This window comes from Oncorhynchus nerka, linkage group LG28, assembly GCF_034236695.1.
Source record: "Oncorhynchus nerka isolate Pitt River linkage group LG28, Oner_Uvic_2.0, whole genome shotgun sequence".
Classification (NCBI taxonomy): domain Eukaryota; kingdom Metazoa; phylum Chordata; class Actinopteri; order Salmoniformes; family Salmonidae; genus Oncorhynchus; species Oncorhynchus nerka.
Genome location: NC_088423.1, coordinates 71774383 through 71791433, shown reverse-complemented (window position 1 = coordinate 71791433; position 17051 = coordinate 71774383). Strand labels below are relative to the sequence as shown.

General features: G+C 46.7%; 1 protein-coding gene across 1 annotated transcript in view; it reads left to right on the top strand.

The window, feature by feature from the left end:
- LOC115112749 (zinc finger homeobox protein 3-like) overlaps nt 1-17051 on the top strand; it is a 194628-nt gene that overhangs the window by 156648 nt on the left and 20929 nt on the right. Inside the window, 2 exon segments of the mRNA XM_065013077.1 lie at nt 12549-12688; nt 13255-13455. Of these exon segments, the coding sequence (XP_064869149.1) occupies nt 12549-12688; nt 13255-13455 (341 nt within the window).

Genomic DNA, 17051 nt, shown 5'->3' with positions numbered 1-17051 from the left:
GGGTGTATAGAGCGTTGAGGCCTGAGGTGCTTTCCCGTTGGTTCTTGGTGGGGTGTATAGAGCGTTGAGGCCTGAGGTGCTTTCCCGTTGGTTCTTGGTGGGGTGTATAGAGCGTTGAGGCCTGAGGTGCTTTCCCATTGGTTCTTGGTGGGGTGTGTGGAGCGTTTATACACCTTTTTTTACATGTGGAGCCTACTGCTCCACATATATGAAACATGCTTGTCCATTTAGCACACAGTATACAGGTGTACTGTGGAACAGTATAATACAGCATGCTTGTCCATTTAGCACACAGTATACAGGTGTACTGTGGAACAGTTTAATACAGCATGCTTGTCCATTTAGCACACAGTATACAGGTGTACTGTGGAACAGTATAATACAGCATGCTTGTCCATTTAGCACACAGTATACAGGTGTACTGTGGAACAGTTTAATACAGCATGCTTGTCCATTTAGCACACAGTATACAGGTGTACTGTGGAACAGTATAACACAGCATGCTTGTCCATTTAGCACACAGTATACAGGTGTACTGTGGAACAGTATAATACAGCATGCTTGTCCATTTAGCACACAGTATACAGGTGTACTGTGGAACAGTTTAATACAGCATGCTTGTCCATTTAGCACACAGTATACAGGTGTACTGTGGAACAGTATAATACAGCATGCTTGTCCATTTAGCACACAGTATACAGGTGTACTGTGGAACAGTTTAATACAGCATGCTTGTCCATTTAGCACACAATATACAGGTGTACTGTGGAACAGTTTAATACAGCATGCTTGTCCATTTAGCACACAATATACAGGTGTGCTGTGGAACAGTTTAATACAGCATGCTTGTCCATTTAGCACACAGTATACAGGTGTACTGTGGAACAGTATAATACAGCATGCTTGTCCATTTAGCACACAATATACAGGTGTACTGTGGAACAGTTTAATACAGCATGCTTGTCCATTTAGCACACAGTATACAGGTGTACTGTGGAACAGTTTAATACAGCATGCTTGTCCATTTAGCACACAATATACAGGTGTGCTGTGGAACAGTATAATACAGCATGCTTGTCCATTTAGCACACAATATACAGGTGTGCTGTGGAACAGTATAATACAGCATGCTTGTCCATTTAGCACACAATATACAGGTGTGCTGTGGAACAGTATAATACAGCATGCTTGTCCATTTAGCACACAATATACAGGTGTGCTGTGGAACAGTATAATACAGCATGCTTGTCCATTTAGCACACAGTATACAGGTGTACTGTGGAACAGTTTAATACAGCATGCTTGTCCATTTAGCACACAATATACAGGTGTGCTGTGGAACAGTATAATACAGCATGCTTGTCCATTTAACACACAATATACAGGTGTGCTGTGGAACAGTATAATACAGCATGCTTGTCCATTTAGCACACAGTATACAGGTGTACTGTGGAACAGTTTAATACAGCATGCTTGTCCATTTAGCACACAATATACAGGTGTACTGTGGAACAGTATAATACAGCATGGTTCTCTGGACAATGGGGTCTAGTCTTATGTTCAGGGTTGAATCCTGCTTGTCAGCACTGGGTTAATGGAAGGTCCTTTTTATACTTTGAGTTTTTACTGTTATGAAGTAGAAAAGGGAATAAGTATTATCAGTAATTAGCTTTGATCTAGCTATTTGTTTCATGTTGTCAGACAAGGATGGAAGCGAGTAGGGGGATTTCTTGTAATCTCCTCCCATCCAATAGACAGAGTTGTGGTAATGAAAGCCAACATCACAGACTAGCAGGCAGAGTGAGAGATGGCATTTTAACTAGACCAGCTCCATCCCTGGACCTGGGGGATGGTTAGAGTTCTGATGTCTTCATTTACATTAGTGAGGTTAAAAGCTGGAAAACAATCCAGACCTTTTGCGTACCTACATTTTTTTTAAAGAAAGTTCTGCAAAAAGTTCATCACACCACTTGAAGCCCCATCTTTGTAAAAAGGTCTTTGATATTCTAACTTTTATTTTAAATGAGCCTGAGTTGTTTGTGCTCTTTGAAAGGGTGACGCTCCTCTTTGATGGGAGAAATAATAATATGCATGCCTGCCTGAAAAATGGCTAAAAGTACATTTTAACACATCAAAATATAGCACTTTAAAAAGCATTAAAATCAGCCAAGCGATTAATAATTCACTCATACCTGTGGTGCTCAGGAAGAGTCCTCGCATTAGCATTCCTGCTTTTTGAAAGGCATGCCATTTGATACAAGCATATTCAATTCCTTTCCTCCCCTCTGTCAGTCACTAATCACCAAATAAGTGTGTTTCTGTGTTTTCACAAAGGAAAGATGTGCTTGCATATGAAAAATGTACAGCTTCCCAGCAGCTTATTAGAACCGCTTAGTTAAAAATAGCGTGTGCATTAGGAAACCAGGTCTGGGTTTCTGTTTGATGTCGGTGAAGAGGTGGGTGGGTGGAGAAGGTGGAGGGTGGAGGGATGGGGCTGTGTTGTCAGTGAAGAGGTGGGTGGGTGGAGAAGGTGGAGGGGTGGAGGGATGGGGGACGGCTGTGTTGTCAGTGAAGAGGTGGGTGGGTGGAGAAGGTGGAGGGGTGGAGGGATGGGGGGACGGCTGTGTTGTCAGTGAAGAGGTGGGTGGGTGGAGAAGGTGGAGGGATGGGGGGACGGCTGTGTTGTCAGTGAAGAGGTGGGTGGGTGGAGAAGGTGGAGGGGTGGAGGGATGGAGGGACGGCTGTGTTGTCAGCTGAGAAAGGAGACGGGAGCGCTAGTTTAATGGAAGGTCGCTTTTTCTCCTCTATGTTATTATGATTGATAGCCACAGCGCCTATACAGAGACCCTCTGTAACCCTGTACGAACAACAGCACAGAGGAACACAGAATGCATTTGGTGAACAGAGGCATGCTTGTTGCGGCTGATGATTGTCTCAGGGTGTCTGAGAAGGCAGACAACACACCGTTGCTGTTTGTTGGACTAGACTGTGAGGGACTGAGCTAACCTGTGTTTTAAAGGACTGTCTGAAAAGTGATCCGTCTCCCGCTGTCTGATGGCATGCCGCTCTCCCAAGGACCGTCGTTAGAACTATTGAAGTGTTTCGTCTCCCACTGTCTGACGGCGTGCCGCTCTCCCAAGGACCGTCGTTAGAACTATTGAAGTGTTTCGTCTCCCACTGTCTGACGGCGTGCCGCTCTCCCAAGGCCCGTCGTTAGAACTATTGAAGTGTTTCGTCTCCCACTGTCTGATGGCGTGCCGCTCTCCCAAGGCCCGTCGTTAGAACTATTGAAGTGTTTCGTCTCCCGCTGTCTGATGGCGTGCCGCTCTCCCAAGGCCCGTCGTTAGAACTATTGAAGTGTTTCGTCTCCCGCTGTCTGATGGCGTGCCGCTCTACCAAGGCCCGCCGTTAGAACTATTGAAGTGTTTCGTCTCCCGCTGTCTGATGGCGTGCCGCTCTCCCAAGGCCCGCCGTTAGAACTATTGAAGTGTTTCGTCTCCCGCTGTCTGACGGCGTGCCGCTCTCCCAAGGCCCGTCGTTAGAACTATTGAAGTGTTTCGTCTCCCGCTGTCTGACGGCGTGCCGCTCTCCCAAGGCCCGTCGTTAGAACTATTGAAGTGTTTCGTCTCCCGCTGTCTGACGGCGTGCCGCTCTCCCAAGGCCCGTCGTTAGAACTATTGAAGTGTTTCTTCTCCCGCTGTCTGATGGCGTGCCGCTCTCCCAAGGCCCGTCGTTAGAACTATTGAAGTGTTTCGTCTCCCGCTGTCTGATGGCGTGCCGCTCTCCCAAGGCCCGCCGTTAGAACTATTGAAGTGTTTCGTCTCCCGCTGTCTGATGGCGTGCCGCTCTCCCAAGGCCCGCCGTTAGAACTATTGAAGTGTTTCGTCTCCCGCTGTCTGACGGCGTGCCGCTCTCCCAAGGCCCGTCGTTAGAACTATTGAAGTGTTTCGTCTCCCGCTGTCTGACGGCGTGCCGCTCTCCCAAGGCCCGTCGTTAGAACTATTGAAGTGTTTCGTCTCCCGCTGTCTGACGGCGTGCCGCTCTCCCAAGGCCCGTCGTTAGAACTATTGAAGTGTTTCTTCTCCCGCTGTCTGATGGCGTGCCGCTCTCCCAAGGCCCGTCGTTAGAACTATTGAAGTGTTTCGTCTCCCGCTGTCTGATGGCGTGCCGCTCTCCCAAGGACCGTCGTTAGAACTATTGAAGTGTTTCGTCTCATCCTTGTCATACAACCATTGGAACTTGGTGTGGAGACGTTGTTCCCTTTACAAGTGACAGTCACTATCAGGCAGGCGGCATTAGCGGAGGCAGAAGAAAGGAATCTTCCCTTTTAAAGCTACTGTCAATCTTATTTCCCTTTTTAGTGCCACAGCGCTTCAAAATTCATTAAAGCCATTTAGAAATGCATGTGTATTCTGCATGTCTTCTCCTGCTGAAAGATTTCTTCAATATGCCGCTCACACAGGTGAACACACACACCAGACTTTGTAATGATTTTCCATGAGGGAGGGATGACATACAACCACAAGTTTAGTTTGTACATTGAATTCATTACTTATTTAAACAATAAAGTGAATGTTGGCAGAAGCTGCGATTTAGCCAACTTCCCCAATAAGCTATCCAGGGGTCGTTTCTAATGCGGCCAATGAAATATTTATAAATGGCCAGCCCCGAGCCTTGCTCCCCTTCTACTCATGCCTTGTTCACCTAGCTGAGGCAGCATTAGTGAAATGGAGGGGTTCTGCTCCGGAAGGCAAGGGGAGCTGTACCTAGATTAGAGCAGGACAGTATTAATGCAGGAGCTGAATACACAGGGGTGGAGGTAGGAGAAAGGTAGAGGAGGAGGGGAGAGGACGGGGGGAGGACGGGGGGGGGCAGAAAGAGGAAAGAGGGATTGTTAATACACTTAAGGGCTAGGAGGAATGGCCACAATATGATTTGACATGCTTAACATAAATGTATGGGAAGGGTTTGTATTGTGGTGTATATGGAGAAATGGGAGGGATGGGTGCAGTGTGTGTGTGTGTGGGGAGGGAGGGAGTGGGGGTTGCAATCTTCTGCAATTGAGGTTTATGAATAATTCCTCTCATACCCTCTTCCTGACTTTCAAATGATGGGAGCTGGAGCGAGGGAGGGGGGAATGATATTACAGCGCGGGGTCATCCGCATTCTGTCACCGGCAGAGCACCCAACCAAATTGGTCCCATCTCTTTTCCCTTAAATATTTACTTTTACCTATGAATCTCTGTGATTGGATGAGTGTGGAGGAGCCCGGTGCTGTGAGTGTGTGTATGGTTGTGAGTGTGTGTGCACATGTGTGGGTTGGTTTGTATGTGTAGATTTGTGTGTGTGTGTGTGTGTGTGTGAGTGAAGGGAAATTAGACGACGGATGCATCTCTGTCAGTGCAGTGAACATTAGCAACCCCTGGATGCAGAGGAGTGATACTGCAGGCTGAACATATAATGGCCTGTGCTCTCTGGTCTTGGGAGTGGTGTGTGGCTCACACTGGAACGCACACATATGGGGATGTGGTAGCTCTCAACTCTAGTTTTAGTAGTTGTCAGAAATGCTGTGCTGGCCAGTAGGGTAAGGTTAGCAATGGACAGTGCTCATTTGTTTTTTAAATCTCATATTTTCACATGTTTTAACAGCTCAGCCTAAGGAATGTATCATGCCAATGGTCTATTGCTTTACCCCCCTTGAGTTCTAACAATGTGCAACTGTTATCCCATGAAGTCAGAGAAGAGCAAAACAATGTTTACATATTCATATCATGTCCTTTGAGTGCTTGTCATCCCTCAAATTAGAATTCCCTTTGTCTTTGAAGATTATAGACCATAAATTGTCCTTGTTTGTGAGCCAACTCCCTGAAAAATCAGTGTTTATGAGTTGTACTGCTATATTGTAATGGGCCAGCCGTGTTGCTGCTGCTACTGCCTCTGTGCCGGCCGGGTGAGCGGGGAGGAGTGTCCTTTAAAGGTGAACGCCATGTCAGCCGCCTGCTCAGTGGCCTGAAGATTAATAACGCGGACACTAATTACTATCTCCTTTTAATTTCTTCATTTTAAATGTGTCTTTGTTGCAGTCATGCCTGTAGGCCTATATAAACCACTCTCTTCTTTTCCCATGCAGTGTGGAGCTGGTTTTTCATTTAATAAAAGTCAGGGTTATCCACCAAGGATACTGAGGAATGATGAGCCTCGATATAGAGTCGCTTTGGCGTGGGGCTTTGGTTGTAATTTTCTTTATTTGAAATTAATTGATACAGAGTAATTACCTGAGAAATATGAGGTGAAGTGGAATATAGCCCTTTGTCGCTCAGGGCTCTAACATGGCCTGTAGATTAAAAAGACAGGCAGAAAGGGGAGGGAAAAGAGAGATCATATTCAGTTATTGTTAGCATATGCATTAAAAGTGAATGACTTGTAGCACTGGGGAGTTGAACCTGCTTCTCCATATTAATGGTTAAATTGCTGAGGGACTAGAGGCGAGTGAAGAGCAGAGGGACATGGGGAGAGAGCTTCAGTAATTTGGCCCTGTGAAGTGTGGAGTGGGAGGAGGGTTAGTGGGGAGGGGGTGAGGAAGAGACGGGATGGAGGGAGTTCCAGTACAGTAGATGGCTGTGAGTGTCCCTGAATGATCAGGCCATTGTGGGAAGGGATTGTGAGAGGGGTGGTTGTGGGTAGGAAGCGACTGGGCCTGGGCCCAGGGCAGAGTGGTGGGTATCAGGCTGTAGGGCCATGTGGCCTGGCTCCATTGCAGCCGAAACTGTGGCTTATGTTTTTACGACCGGAGGCTTCTGGGTTCCGAGGTAGAGCTGGGTCTGCAGACAGGATAGGGCCAGTCGGTAGAAGGGGAGGAGCTGTTGACCACATGCATCCTTTTCCCAGGCCTCCTGGGCGACAGTGTCCATACTGATGGTCAAGATTCTCCAGCCAGTTGTGAGAGAAGAGGGCACCACCAGGTCTAACATCCCAGACCCAGACACCCGCCACAGGAAATCATTCTCTCCCCCTTTCTTCTTCCTCTCCTCTCCATCCTGTTAGCTCCATCCTGTTAGCTCCAACTAGTGTAATATCCCTTCCCAAGGATGTAGAGACAGATCAATGACACAATGACAGCTGTGATTGCATTCCTCGAAGATTTCAATGGCAGAAGACCTGTTGTGTTAATTCAGCCTGGCTTGTGTCGGTCACTCACTTCAGCTGCCATCTTTTCCCCCCTTGAAAGCACAACAAGGCTGTGATTGCTCCAGAGACCAGGCTGTGTGCTGACAGCCCCCTCGCTGCAGCCTGAGTAATGCAGCCCAGCCCAGGGAGGTGAGACTAGGTGCCAAAGTCCAATTCACTTACGGGACTCGACAGCACAAAAGCCCCTGGTTTACGGAAAAGGCCCATGAATTAATAATCACCTAATTGACTCTTAAGGGTTCTTTCCCTCCTGCTATACCTTTTGTGCTCTCAGATGAAAGTCCACTCTGTGTATCTGTCAGAGTTGGTTTGGGCTGGATGTGAGGCGGGTGTGTAATGAGCGGAGAGGAGAGGTCAGGGTCACACACAGGGTCCTCTCAGTCAGAGAGGTCACTGGGGAGGCCCCACAGTGATCCACATGTATGGATGAAGCCATAAAGATGTACCCAGCCCCTCTGATGACAAACTGATTCACACCCTATCACAGGTGAGCTACACATACAGTTCCAGGACAAGGTCACACAGGGACTCCATATATGAAAGCACAGAATGTCCTCCAATTGTAATTTGACAAAGAGAGACAGCGAGATTTGAATATTAAAGAACTTGACATCCTTGATTGCCATTTTATGCGGCATATTAAACTTCAAATTGCGTCCCAAGGGCAGGCCAAAAGAAGTGGGACTTTAGAGAGCAATAGAGTTCACCTTACTGTACGCTTTCCCTCCAACTGAACCCAATGCCTTTCATAGCCAGAATGTGGCTGTGTGCTGAGCCCAGTGCACATGAATTACAGTGTGGATCCTGGAGGAGGCAGAGCCCATGTTCTGCTCCTAGCCCCTGTTAATGGATCTGGTCGGTCCCGATGCTTGGCCACGTTCTTACCAGCCCAACCATGCCACGCTCAGACCGCACACGCCGCTAAAATCCCCTCACCCTCTGTTTTTATCAGCCTCCTTTTCGTTCCGGTATGTTCCCAGGCTCGCACTGTGTCGGTCTCTCTTTTTTTCTCTTCACTCGACAACGAAAACAGGATACGGTAGCTGGACTTTAGTCACAGGGCTGGTGGCAGGAGTGGGCGGTTTGGATTCTTAGGAGAGAGCGATTGATCATATTTATGGACACCTAACAGGCCGTGACGAGGTAAGGCTGTGCCCTGAACAAGCCTTCCCACCCCGCTCTCAGACTCTGTCTTTCTCTCTCTCTCTCTCTCTCTCTCTCTCTCTCTCTCTCTCTCTCTCTCTCTCTCTCTCTCTCTCTCTCTCTCTCACTCACTCACTCACTCACTCACTCACTCACTCACTCACTCACTCACTCACTCACTCACTCACTCACTCACTCACTCACTCACTCACTCACTCACTCACACACACACACACACACACACACACTGTACATGTACACCCACATGCATTATACACTGGTAGACCCAGGCAGCTGCTGGTTATTGTTACAGGGTTTCTTGTGTATTATTTAATATATGTATTAAGTGTGTTGGCCTCGGGACTCCATAGCCCATGCATTATGTTGTCCATTACTCTGGCCTGATTGATCATATCAGCCTCATTGAAGACTGTTGTCCAGTAACGCTGCAGGCTTCAGCTGCCTCCCCTTCTCCAGCTGTTTGCCCTCTACTGAAGGCCTGGTCACATATGAGCATTTATGGTCTTTATGTGTGAGGATTTCCACCCTGATACTGACCAGTTAGAGTCTGATAGCTGCTTAGCAAGGCAGCAAGGACCTGGTCTGGTAGGAGGGTTTACCTCAGTCTTTTAACACGAGGGGGGGACTACCACCAGAGAGTGAGTGGGCCAGGAAAGAGAAATGGGGTGAGAGGAGTGAGGACAGGGGGCAGTGAGTGAAGAGGCAGTGAAGTGGAGTGAAGTGGATGAGGAAGTGGTGAGGACAGTTCATGACTGAGATGTTAATGTCAGGGAATGGGGAGGTGCCTTTGTTTAACATTTCCTTTGTTTATTGGTTGATGTGTTTAATGGGATTGTGTCTGACTGGACCTAATAGGGCCTCCCTGGCCAATCCCAGTGTCTCTGGGAGATCTAGCAGGCTGCTCTGACCAAAGCCAAGGCAGGGCCCCACAGGGTAATCAGCTCAGCTGCCCCCGGCCTGATTGGAGCTGACATTTTAATGTCTGGAGCAGGAGCGTGGTCAGCCCTGCTTAACCTGACCCCCCCTAACCCCCCTCGCCCCCTTCCCAATGCCCCCTGTTCCCAATTTGCCCTTCCAGGACTGTACAAATCAGGCCAAATTTAACTCTTTATGGCCTTGTTAAGGGCCGGCAAGACACCTCCTTAAGTTTCACAGTGAATTCTTTCCGCTGGCGGCGGGGCACTGTGGTGCTCTGGCTCCCCCACGCCGGCTCCGTGTGGATTTAGCTCCTTTACGAGCGCCGGCTTAGCTGAGTATTTTTACTCAGCTGTGATTCTTTTCTGTTTGCCGCTCCCATTTTGTTTGGCTTTATTTCTCTCTCTCTCTTGTCTGCCCCCCTCCCTCTCTTTCTCTCCCTCTCTCTCTCTTTTGGGTTTCTTACAGGGAGTGCTCTCCTCTCTGGTTAGCTGAGCAGAAGCTTCTTGTTGTGGGGCCTGGCTCAGTGGAGATGGAGAGAGACAGGGAGCGGGATGGAGGGAGAAGCTGGCTGCATTGTTAATGCTGCTGCAGGTTGAATTAAAAGGATTAGCTGTGTGATACGTCCAGCTGGCTAGTAGAGCAGAGCCCACTGGAGTCTGCAGTGACAGTAGAGAGGGGGTATTCCTGCCTGAGATGGGCAGGTACCTGACAATTAACCGCTATTTACATTTCAGCCTACTGTGTGTACCAAAGCATGGCTGTCTTGTACATCCTGTGGTGCATATGGATGCTAATCAGTAGGCTAATTCCCTATTGAATCCCCCTAAGGGTCTTTGGAAAAAGGTTTTGTTTCTCCTCAAAATTCTTGCTCTTTCTAAGAGCTGAATAGCGTGTTGTGGTTTTGAAGCCTGGTGCCCGTGTTGGTTTGTGAAGAGGGGAACCCATGGTTGGGCTGTGAGGCCCTGGGGTGTGAATGAGTCTCTCTATCCACTCTCTCTTTGTCACAGTCCACTTGGCCCGACCCACAAACCACTGGAGGAGGCTTAGCTGGTTACAGAAATTCCAATTAAGTCGAGAGTTGCAATGGCACTCACTTGCTGTGTAGGCACAAAGAGCAGGAGGATTTACCCAAGCGGGGTCAAGCTATAGGTCAGTGTTTCCAGCAGGATTTCAGAGGATATTGGGTCCACAACTTCTAAAGCTCTAACTGCCAAGCCAAATTGCACCTCTCCTTCCTCTGACTTCGTTCCTATTTCATTCCTGGCAGAGGAATCCAAGGACCTCACCTCTCCTTCCTCTGTCACTGTTTCTATTTCATTCCTGGCAGAGGAATCCAAGGACCTCACCTCTCCTTCCTCTGTCTCTGTTCCTATTTCATTCCTGTCAGAGGAATCCAAGGACCTCACCTCTCCTTCCTCTGTCACTGTTCCTATTTCATTCCTGGCAGAGGAATCCAAGGACCTCACCTCTCCTTCCTCTGACTTCGTTCCTATTTCATTCCTGGCAGAGGAATCCAAGGACTTCACCTCTCCTTCCTCTGACTTCGTTCCTATTTCATTCCTGGCAGAGGAATCCAAGGACCTCACATCTCCTTCCTCTGTCACTGTTCCTATTTCATTCCTGGCAGAGGAATCCAAGGACCTCACCTCTCCTTCCTCTGTCACTGTTCCTATTTCATTCCTGGCAGAGGAATCCAAGGACCTCACCTCTCCTTCCTCTGACTTCGTTCCTATTTCATTCCTGGCAGAGGAATCCAAGGACCTCACCTCTCCTTCCTCTGACTTCGTTCCTATTTCATTCCTGGCAGAGGAATCGAAGGACCTCACCTCTCCTTCCTCTGTCACTGTTCCTATTTCATTCCTGGCAGAGGAATCCAAAGACCTCACCTCTCCTTCCTCTGTCACTGTTCCTATTTCATTCCTGGCAGAGGAATCCAAGGACCTCACCTCTCCTTCCTCTGTCACTGTTCCTATTTCATTCCTGGCAGAAGAATCCAAGGACCTCACCTCTCCTTCCTCTGTCACTGTTCCTATTTCATTCCTGGCAGAGGAATCCAAGGACCTCATCTCTCCTTCCTCTGACTTCGTTCCTATTTCATTCCTGGCAGAGGAATCCAAGGACCTCATCTCTCCTTACTCTGACACCATTCCTTTTTCATTCCTGGCAGAGGAATCCAAGGACCTCACCCCTCTTTGGTAGAAATTTCAACAGAAATGTATTTTGATGAGGAGCAAGCTTATGTGGTCATTGATCATGAGTGCTTTGAAAGCGAAAATCCAATTTCTTGCTCCCTTCTCAACCAGTCCACAGCCACCTCAGCAGTATATATGGCCTTGCCTAGCATGACAGTCTGTTTTGATAATTGTGTGAATTGGTGAAATTGAAATTACAGTTGGGAATTGATGAGGTTTACATCTCTTGATGAAAGTCTGGCAGTAGATTCACTCACTTATAGTAGGCCCTCTTGCTAGCTAATTGTATGTACTGTCTCAATGGGGACCATTCTACCATTGTAGACAATAACAATCTGTGCTAATGTTATGCAACTATTTATAGATGGTGTTATTTCTATCGTAGCTGTGTAAATGGAACCATAGAAAAAGAGGTGTGAATGAATACACACCTCTCTGTTAGTCAGAGCTGGGTACCTGTATAAGAGCAGATGTAAAAGAGTACCTGGGAGAAACTAAGTTAAAAAAACGGTCACATTTGAAGTTGAACTGAGGACGGACCTCGTTACCTTAATGCTGGAGTGCGAGGAGATGTTTGCCTCGTCTCAAGTTTGGCGAATCCCTCATCTCCAGCGCCACTTCAAATGGAAAATCTGAGGTAGAGAGAAACCTAAAGCTGCCCAATGTGACAAACTAATGTTTTGATTAGCCATATGTGGCGCTATCTGGTGTCCTAACGATCCAACATGGGGAGAGAGAGGCCGTCAAACATATCTTGGCTGTGTGTTGCTGCATTGGCATGGCAGGAGAAGTATACAGACTGGTGGTTTGGATGTGGAGCTGTGGGTTGGCTGATCAACTGCTTCCCTGCCCAAGTCCCATTAAACGTGGTTATATCACATTGAAGAAAGACATTTCAAAGCCCTTTATGCACACTTATTGATTGACTTGTTCTCTGGTTGCCAAGTCTTCACCTTGCTTTGATGAGTCTGCTTCTCTTCTCTTCTCTTCTCTTCTCTTCTCTTCTCTTCTCTTCTCTTCTCTTCTCTGCTCTTCTCTGTGTGTGTGTGTGTGTGTGTGTGTGTGTGTGTGTGTGTGCGTGCGTAGCAGGATCCAGCCAGTCAGAGAGGGACCAGACAGACTCCCCGAACCCCTCTAAGAGGCCCTCCTCACGGTCAGGGGCCACAGGGAGCCCCCTCTCCTCCAAGCGTCCGAGGACGGCTGAGAAGAGTGCTGCTGCGGAGCAGGTAACAGCCCACTCCTTCTGCTCTATCTTTAACACACTATCTTAAATTATAGAGGATGGTCATATTAAGACTCACTATTCTAACTATTTGAACTTGCCAATCAACTCAAGGTTATCCCCAATTACCATGCCCTCATTATAAGCAGTAAAACTTACACATTAATTGAGAAAAGGAATGTAAAGACATAGCTACTTCTAAGCATTTTTCTTAAAGACATTTGAATAAAGCCGGGCCTTTTTGCATTATGCATGATTTTTTTCAAATCTCCTTAAAATGAGTTTTGCTTTCCTGCTGCAGTTGCATTGCTAATTGTGCAAAAGGTGGAAAACCAATATAGTATTTGACAGATGAGAGAGCTTTGAAGTGTGTGCCAGGACTGCTGCTCTGCGTATTGCCTAGTGGTCCATGATCAGAGGGACCTGCCTGGTAGAGACACAGGGGGCAACACTCCTCCATTCATCCTCCCATTCCAATTCCTCTCTCTCACAAAGCAGACCTACAGCTCTCCATCTCACCTCATTAACCTCCCTGTGCTCCTCTCTCCCCTCTCTCCTCCTTTCCTTCAGATGTACCAATGTCCCTACTGCAAGTTCAGCAACACGGACCTGAACCGCCTGAGAATGCACGTGATGACGCAGCACTCTGTCCAGCCCATGTTCCGCTGCCCACTCTGCCAGGACATGCTGAACAACAAGATCCATCTGCAGTTCCACCTCACACACCTCCACAGCGTGGCGCCCGACTGCGTGGAAAAGCTAATCGCCACGGTACGTTTGTGTGTTCGTGTGTGTTTGTGTGTGTGTCTGTGTGGACTGTGGATACAGTATGTGTAGGCACTGTATTCTTTAGAAATATTTAACCATGGCCCCTGCAATGCTGTTACATACCAATAGTCAGCTCAATTATAACAGGGAATGCACATCCCCTCAAGCTAAACGAAACCATCCTAAAATATCAATGCCAAGCCTCCTGCACACATCCATCTCTGTAAAATAGGGTGAACACAACTGTTGTAATAATATTGATAATAATTGATTGCATTTATATAGCGCCTTTCCACCTACAGTAGGTGCTCAAAGAGCTTTACATAGTAGGGGGGAAAGTCACCTCTTCCACCCACTTGGGTGATGTACTGCAACCATTTAGTACCAGAAGGCTCACCTCACATCAGCTATTGTACAAATACAAATATGGTGTTTTAGAAGCTAAACAGCCGTAAATGGTTCTGAGATGTTCAATGTAGTTCAGTCCATAATCCTCTCGCTGGGTTTTCCTGCCCTTTCTTCTGTTGCATTGTGGTCTTTCTGTTTGTGAAGTTACAGGTAGGCGCCTGCCTCTGAGATGTGTACATTGATTACTGTTATCCTCCTAATCCATGGCCACTGGATTGCATGGGGACTTCATGACATCTTTTTTTCAAGGGCCTTTTTAAACACACTGAATACGTTGAGAGGAAGGCACAACACAGGATGTCATGGCTCTGCCACCTAGCCTTTAATACCCAGCCCATCCTGTACAGTATGCATCCTTTACCACATTTATATTTACCATTGTGTCTGTTTAGTCATTTATTTTCTCTGTGGGAAGTGATGAAGAGGCCATGGGAATACGCACAGCCTTTTTGTTGCTCTGTGTGTGTGAGCTTAGCGCATGTAGCGTATGTCTGTACACGAAGGGCCATGCAGGCAGGCTGGCTGGGCCCCATCAGGTCAAGGACCAATGGAGGCCTTAGCTGTGTCTCTTCTCTGCAGCCCAGAGATGACTGTTACTCCCCCTGCCTGCCTGCCTGCCTGCCTGGCTGGCTGTTTGTAATGGAGCATGTCTCTCCAGTCTTCTCTTCCAAATTGATGACATTTGAAGCTTTATCAAAATACAAAGGAAACTGTTAATTGTGAAATGGCTCCAAGGCATCCCATTGACTCACTGCCAGTCAGGTATTATGGGGATCAGATGCTTTAGCCATATTCTAAGGTGCCGTTGTCGAATGTGCCTATGGTCAATGAGCCCTTTTTTTGGTCTCATTGTTATCGTAGTCAGTTGAGTGCGGTGGGGAGAGAGAGACAGATAAGTCTGTTGTTTGCTAGATCTTACCTCCCAGTCCATTTATTCTCAGGAGCACATTGATATTCTCTCAGTGTCTGTGATCACCTCAGTGCTGTTCTAAACAAAGGCTTTTATAAACAATATATTCAAGTTATTGTGACACAGATTCATTTAAATGTAATTAATACGTTTTTCCTTTAATGAAATGCAAGTTCAGGCAGTGGAAATATTATTATTCACTATTTCTTTAATCTCACGTGAATAATGAATGCACCAATTTCAGCTAGAGACAATAGAGACTGTGTGTCTGTACAATCACTCCTAGCGTTTCCCATACATATCCATACAGAGCAGTACAAAAAATGTAAAGACTAAAGCATGAATATACATTCTGTTAGATATATAGATATAAAGTTAGATATAGACTCACACAAATGTAATATCAGTATTTACAACATGGACTCTGTCTACCTCTGCTACATTACCCCAGCAAAAGAGCTCATTTTGTTTTAATCATCATCAAAGGGAAATATGGTTTTATTTGCTCTCCTTTGGTTTCCTGTAAATTACTGTGCAAATGTTGACGTTTGTTCTCGCCTGTGGAACAGAATTGCTCGCTGGACAATCATTCAGGAGAACGGTGCTCTACCTAGCTGCCTAGCCATCTTCCTGGTCCAGCTAGAAAGCAAATGGCGAACACTTTAGTATGGAAGGCAGCAGTATTTATCTTTTATAGAGATAATAATGCACCGAGCCCCTACAAAGACTCAGGAGACAACCATAGGTAATATAATGCACATTAAAACCAGCACCTTTTTTATTTCTACTGGTGGATATAGATGTAACGGTACTCTACTGGTGGATATAGATGTAACGGTACTCTACTGGTGGATATAGGTGTAACGGTACTCTACTGGTGGATATAGATGGAACGGTACTCTACTGGTGGATATAGATGGAACGGTACTCTACTGGTGGATATAGATGGAACGGTACTCTACTGGTGGATATAGATGTAACGGTACTCTACTGGTGGATATAGATGGAACGGTACTCTACTGGTGGATATAGATGGAACGGTACTCTACTGATGGATATAGATGGAACGGTACTCTACTGGTGGATATAGATGGGACGGTACTCTACTGGTGGATATAGATGTAACGGTACTCTACTGGTGGATATAGATGTAACGGTACTCTACTGGTGGATATAGATGTAACGGTACTCTACTGGTGGATATAGATGGAACGGTACTCTACTGGTGGATATAGATGGAACGGTACTCTACTGGTGGATATAGATGGAACGGTACTCTACTGGTGGATATAGATGGAACGGTACTCTACTGGTGGATATAGATGGAACGGTACTCTACTGGTAGATATAGATGGAACGATACTCTACTGGTGGATATAGATGGAACAGTACTCTACTGGTGGATATAGATGGAACGGTACTCTACTGGTGGATATAGATGGAACGGTACTCTACTGGTGGATATAGATGTAACGGTACTCTACTGGTGGATATAGATGGAACGGTACTCTACTGGTGGATATAGATGGAACGGTAATCTACTGGTGGATATAGTTGGAACGGTACTCTTCTGGTGGATATAGATGGAACGGTACTCTACTGGTGGATATAGATGGAATGGAGTCTACTGGTGGATATAGATGTAACGGTACTCTACTGGTGCATATAGATGGAATGGTACTCTACTGGTGGATATAGATGGAACGGTACTCTACTGGTGGATATAGATGGAACGGTACTCTACTGGTGGATATAGATGGAATGGTACTCTACTGGTGGATATAGATAGAACGGTACTCTACTGGTGGATATAGTTGCAACGGTACTCTACTGGTGGATATAGATGGAACGGTACTCTACTGGTGCATATAGATGGAACGGTACTCTACTCTACGGTACTCTACTGGTGGATATAGATGGAATGGTACTCTACTGGTGGATATAGATGGAACGGTAATCTACTGGTGGATATAGTTGGAACGGTACTCTACTGGTGGATATAGATGGAACGGTACTCTACTGGTGGATATAGATGGAACGGTACTCTACTGGTGGATATAGTTGCAACGGTACTCTACTTGTGGATATAGATGGAATGGTACTCTACTGGTGGATATAGATGGAATGGAGTCTACTGGTGGATATAGATGGAACGGTACTCTACTGGTGGATATAGATGGAATGGTACTCTACTGGTGGATATAGATGGAACGGTACTCTACTGGTGGATATAGATGTAACGGTACTCTACTGGTGGATATAGATGGAACGGTACTCTCCT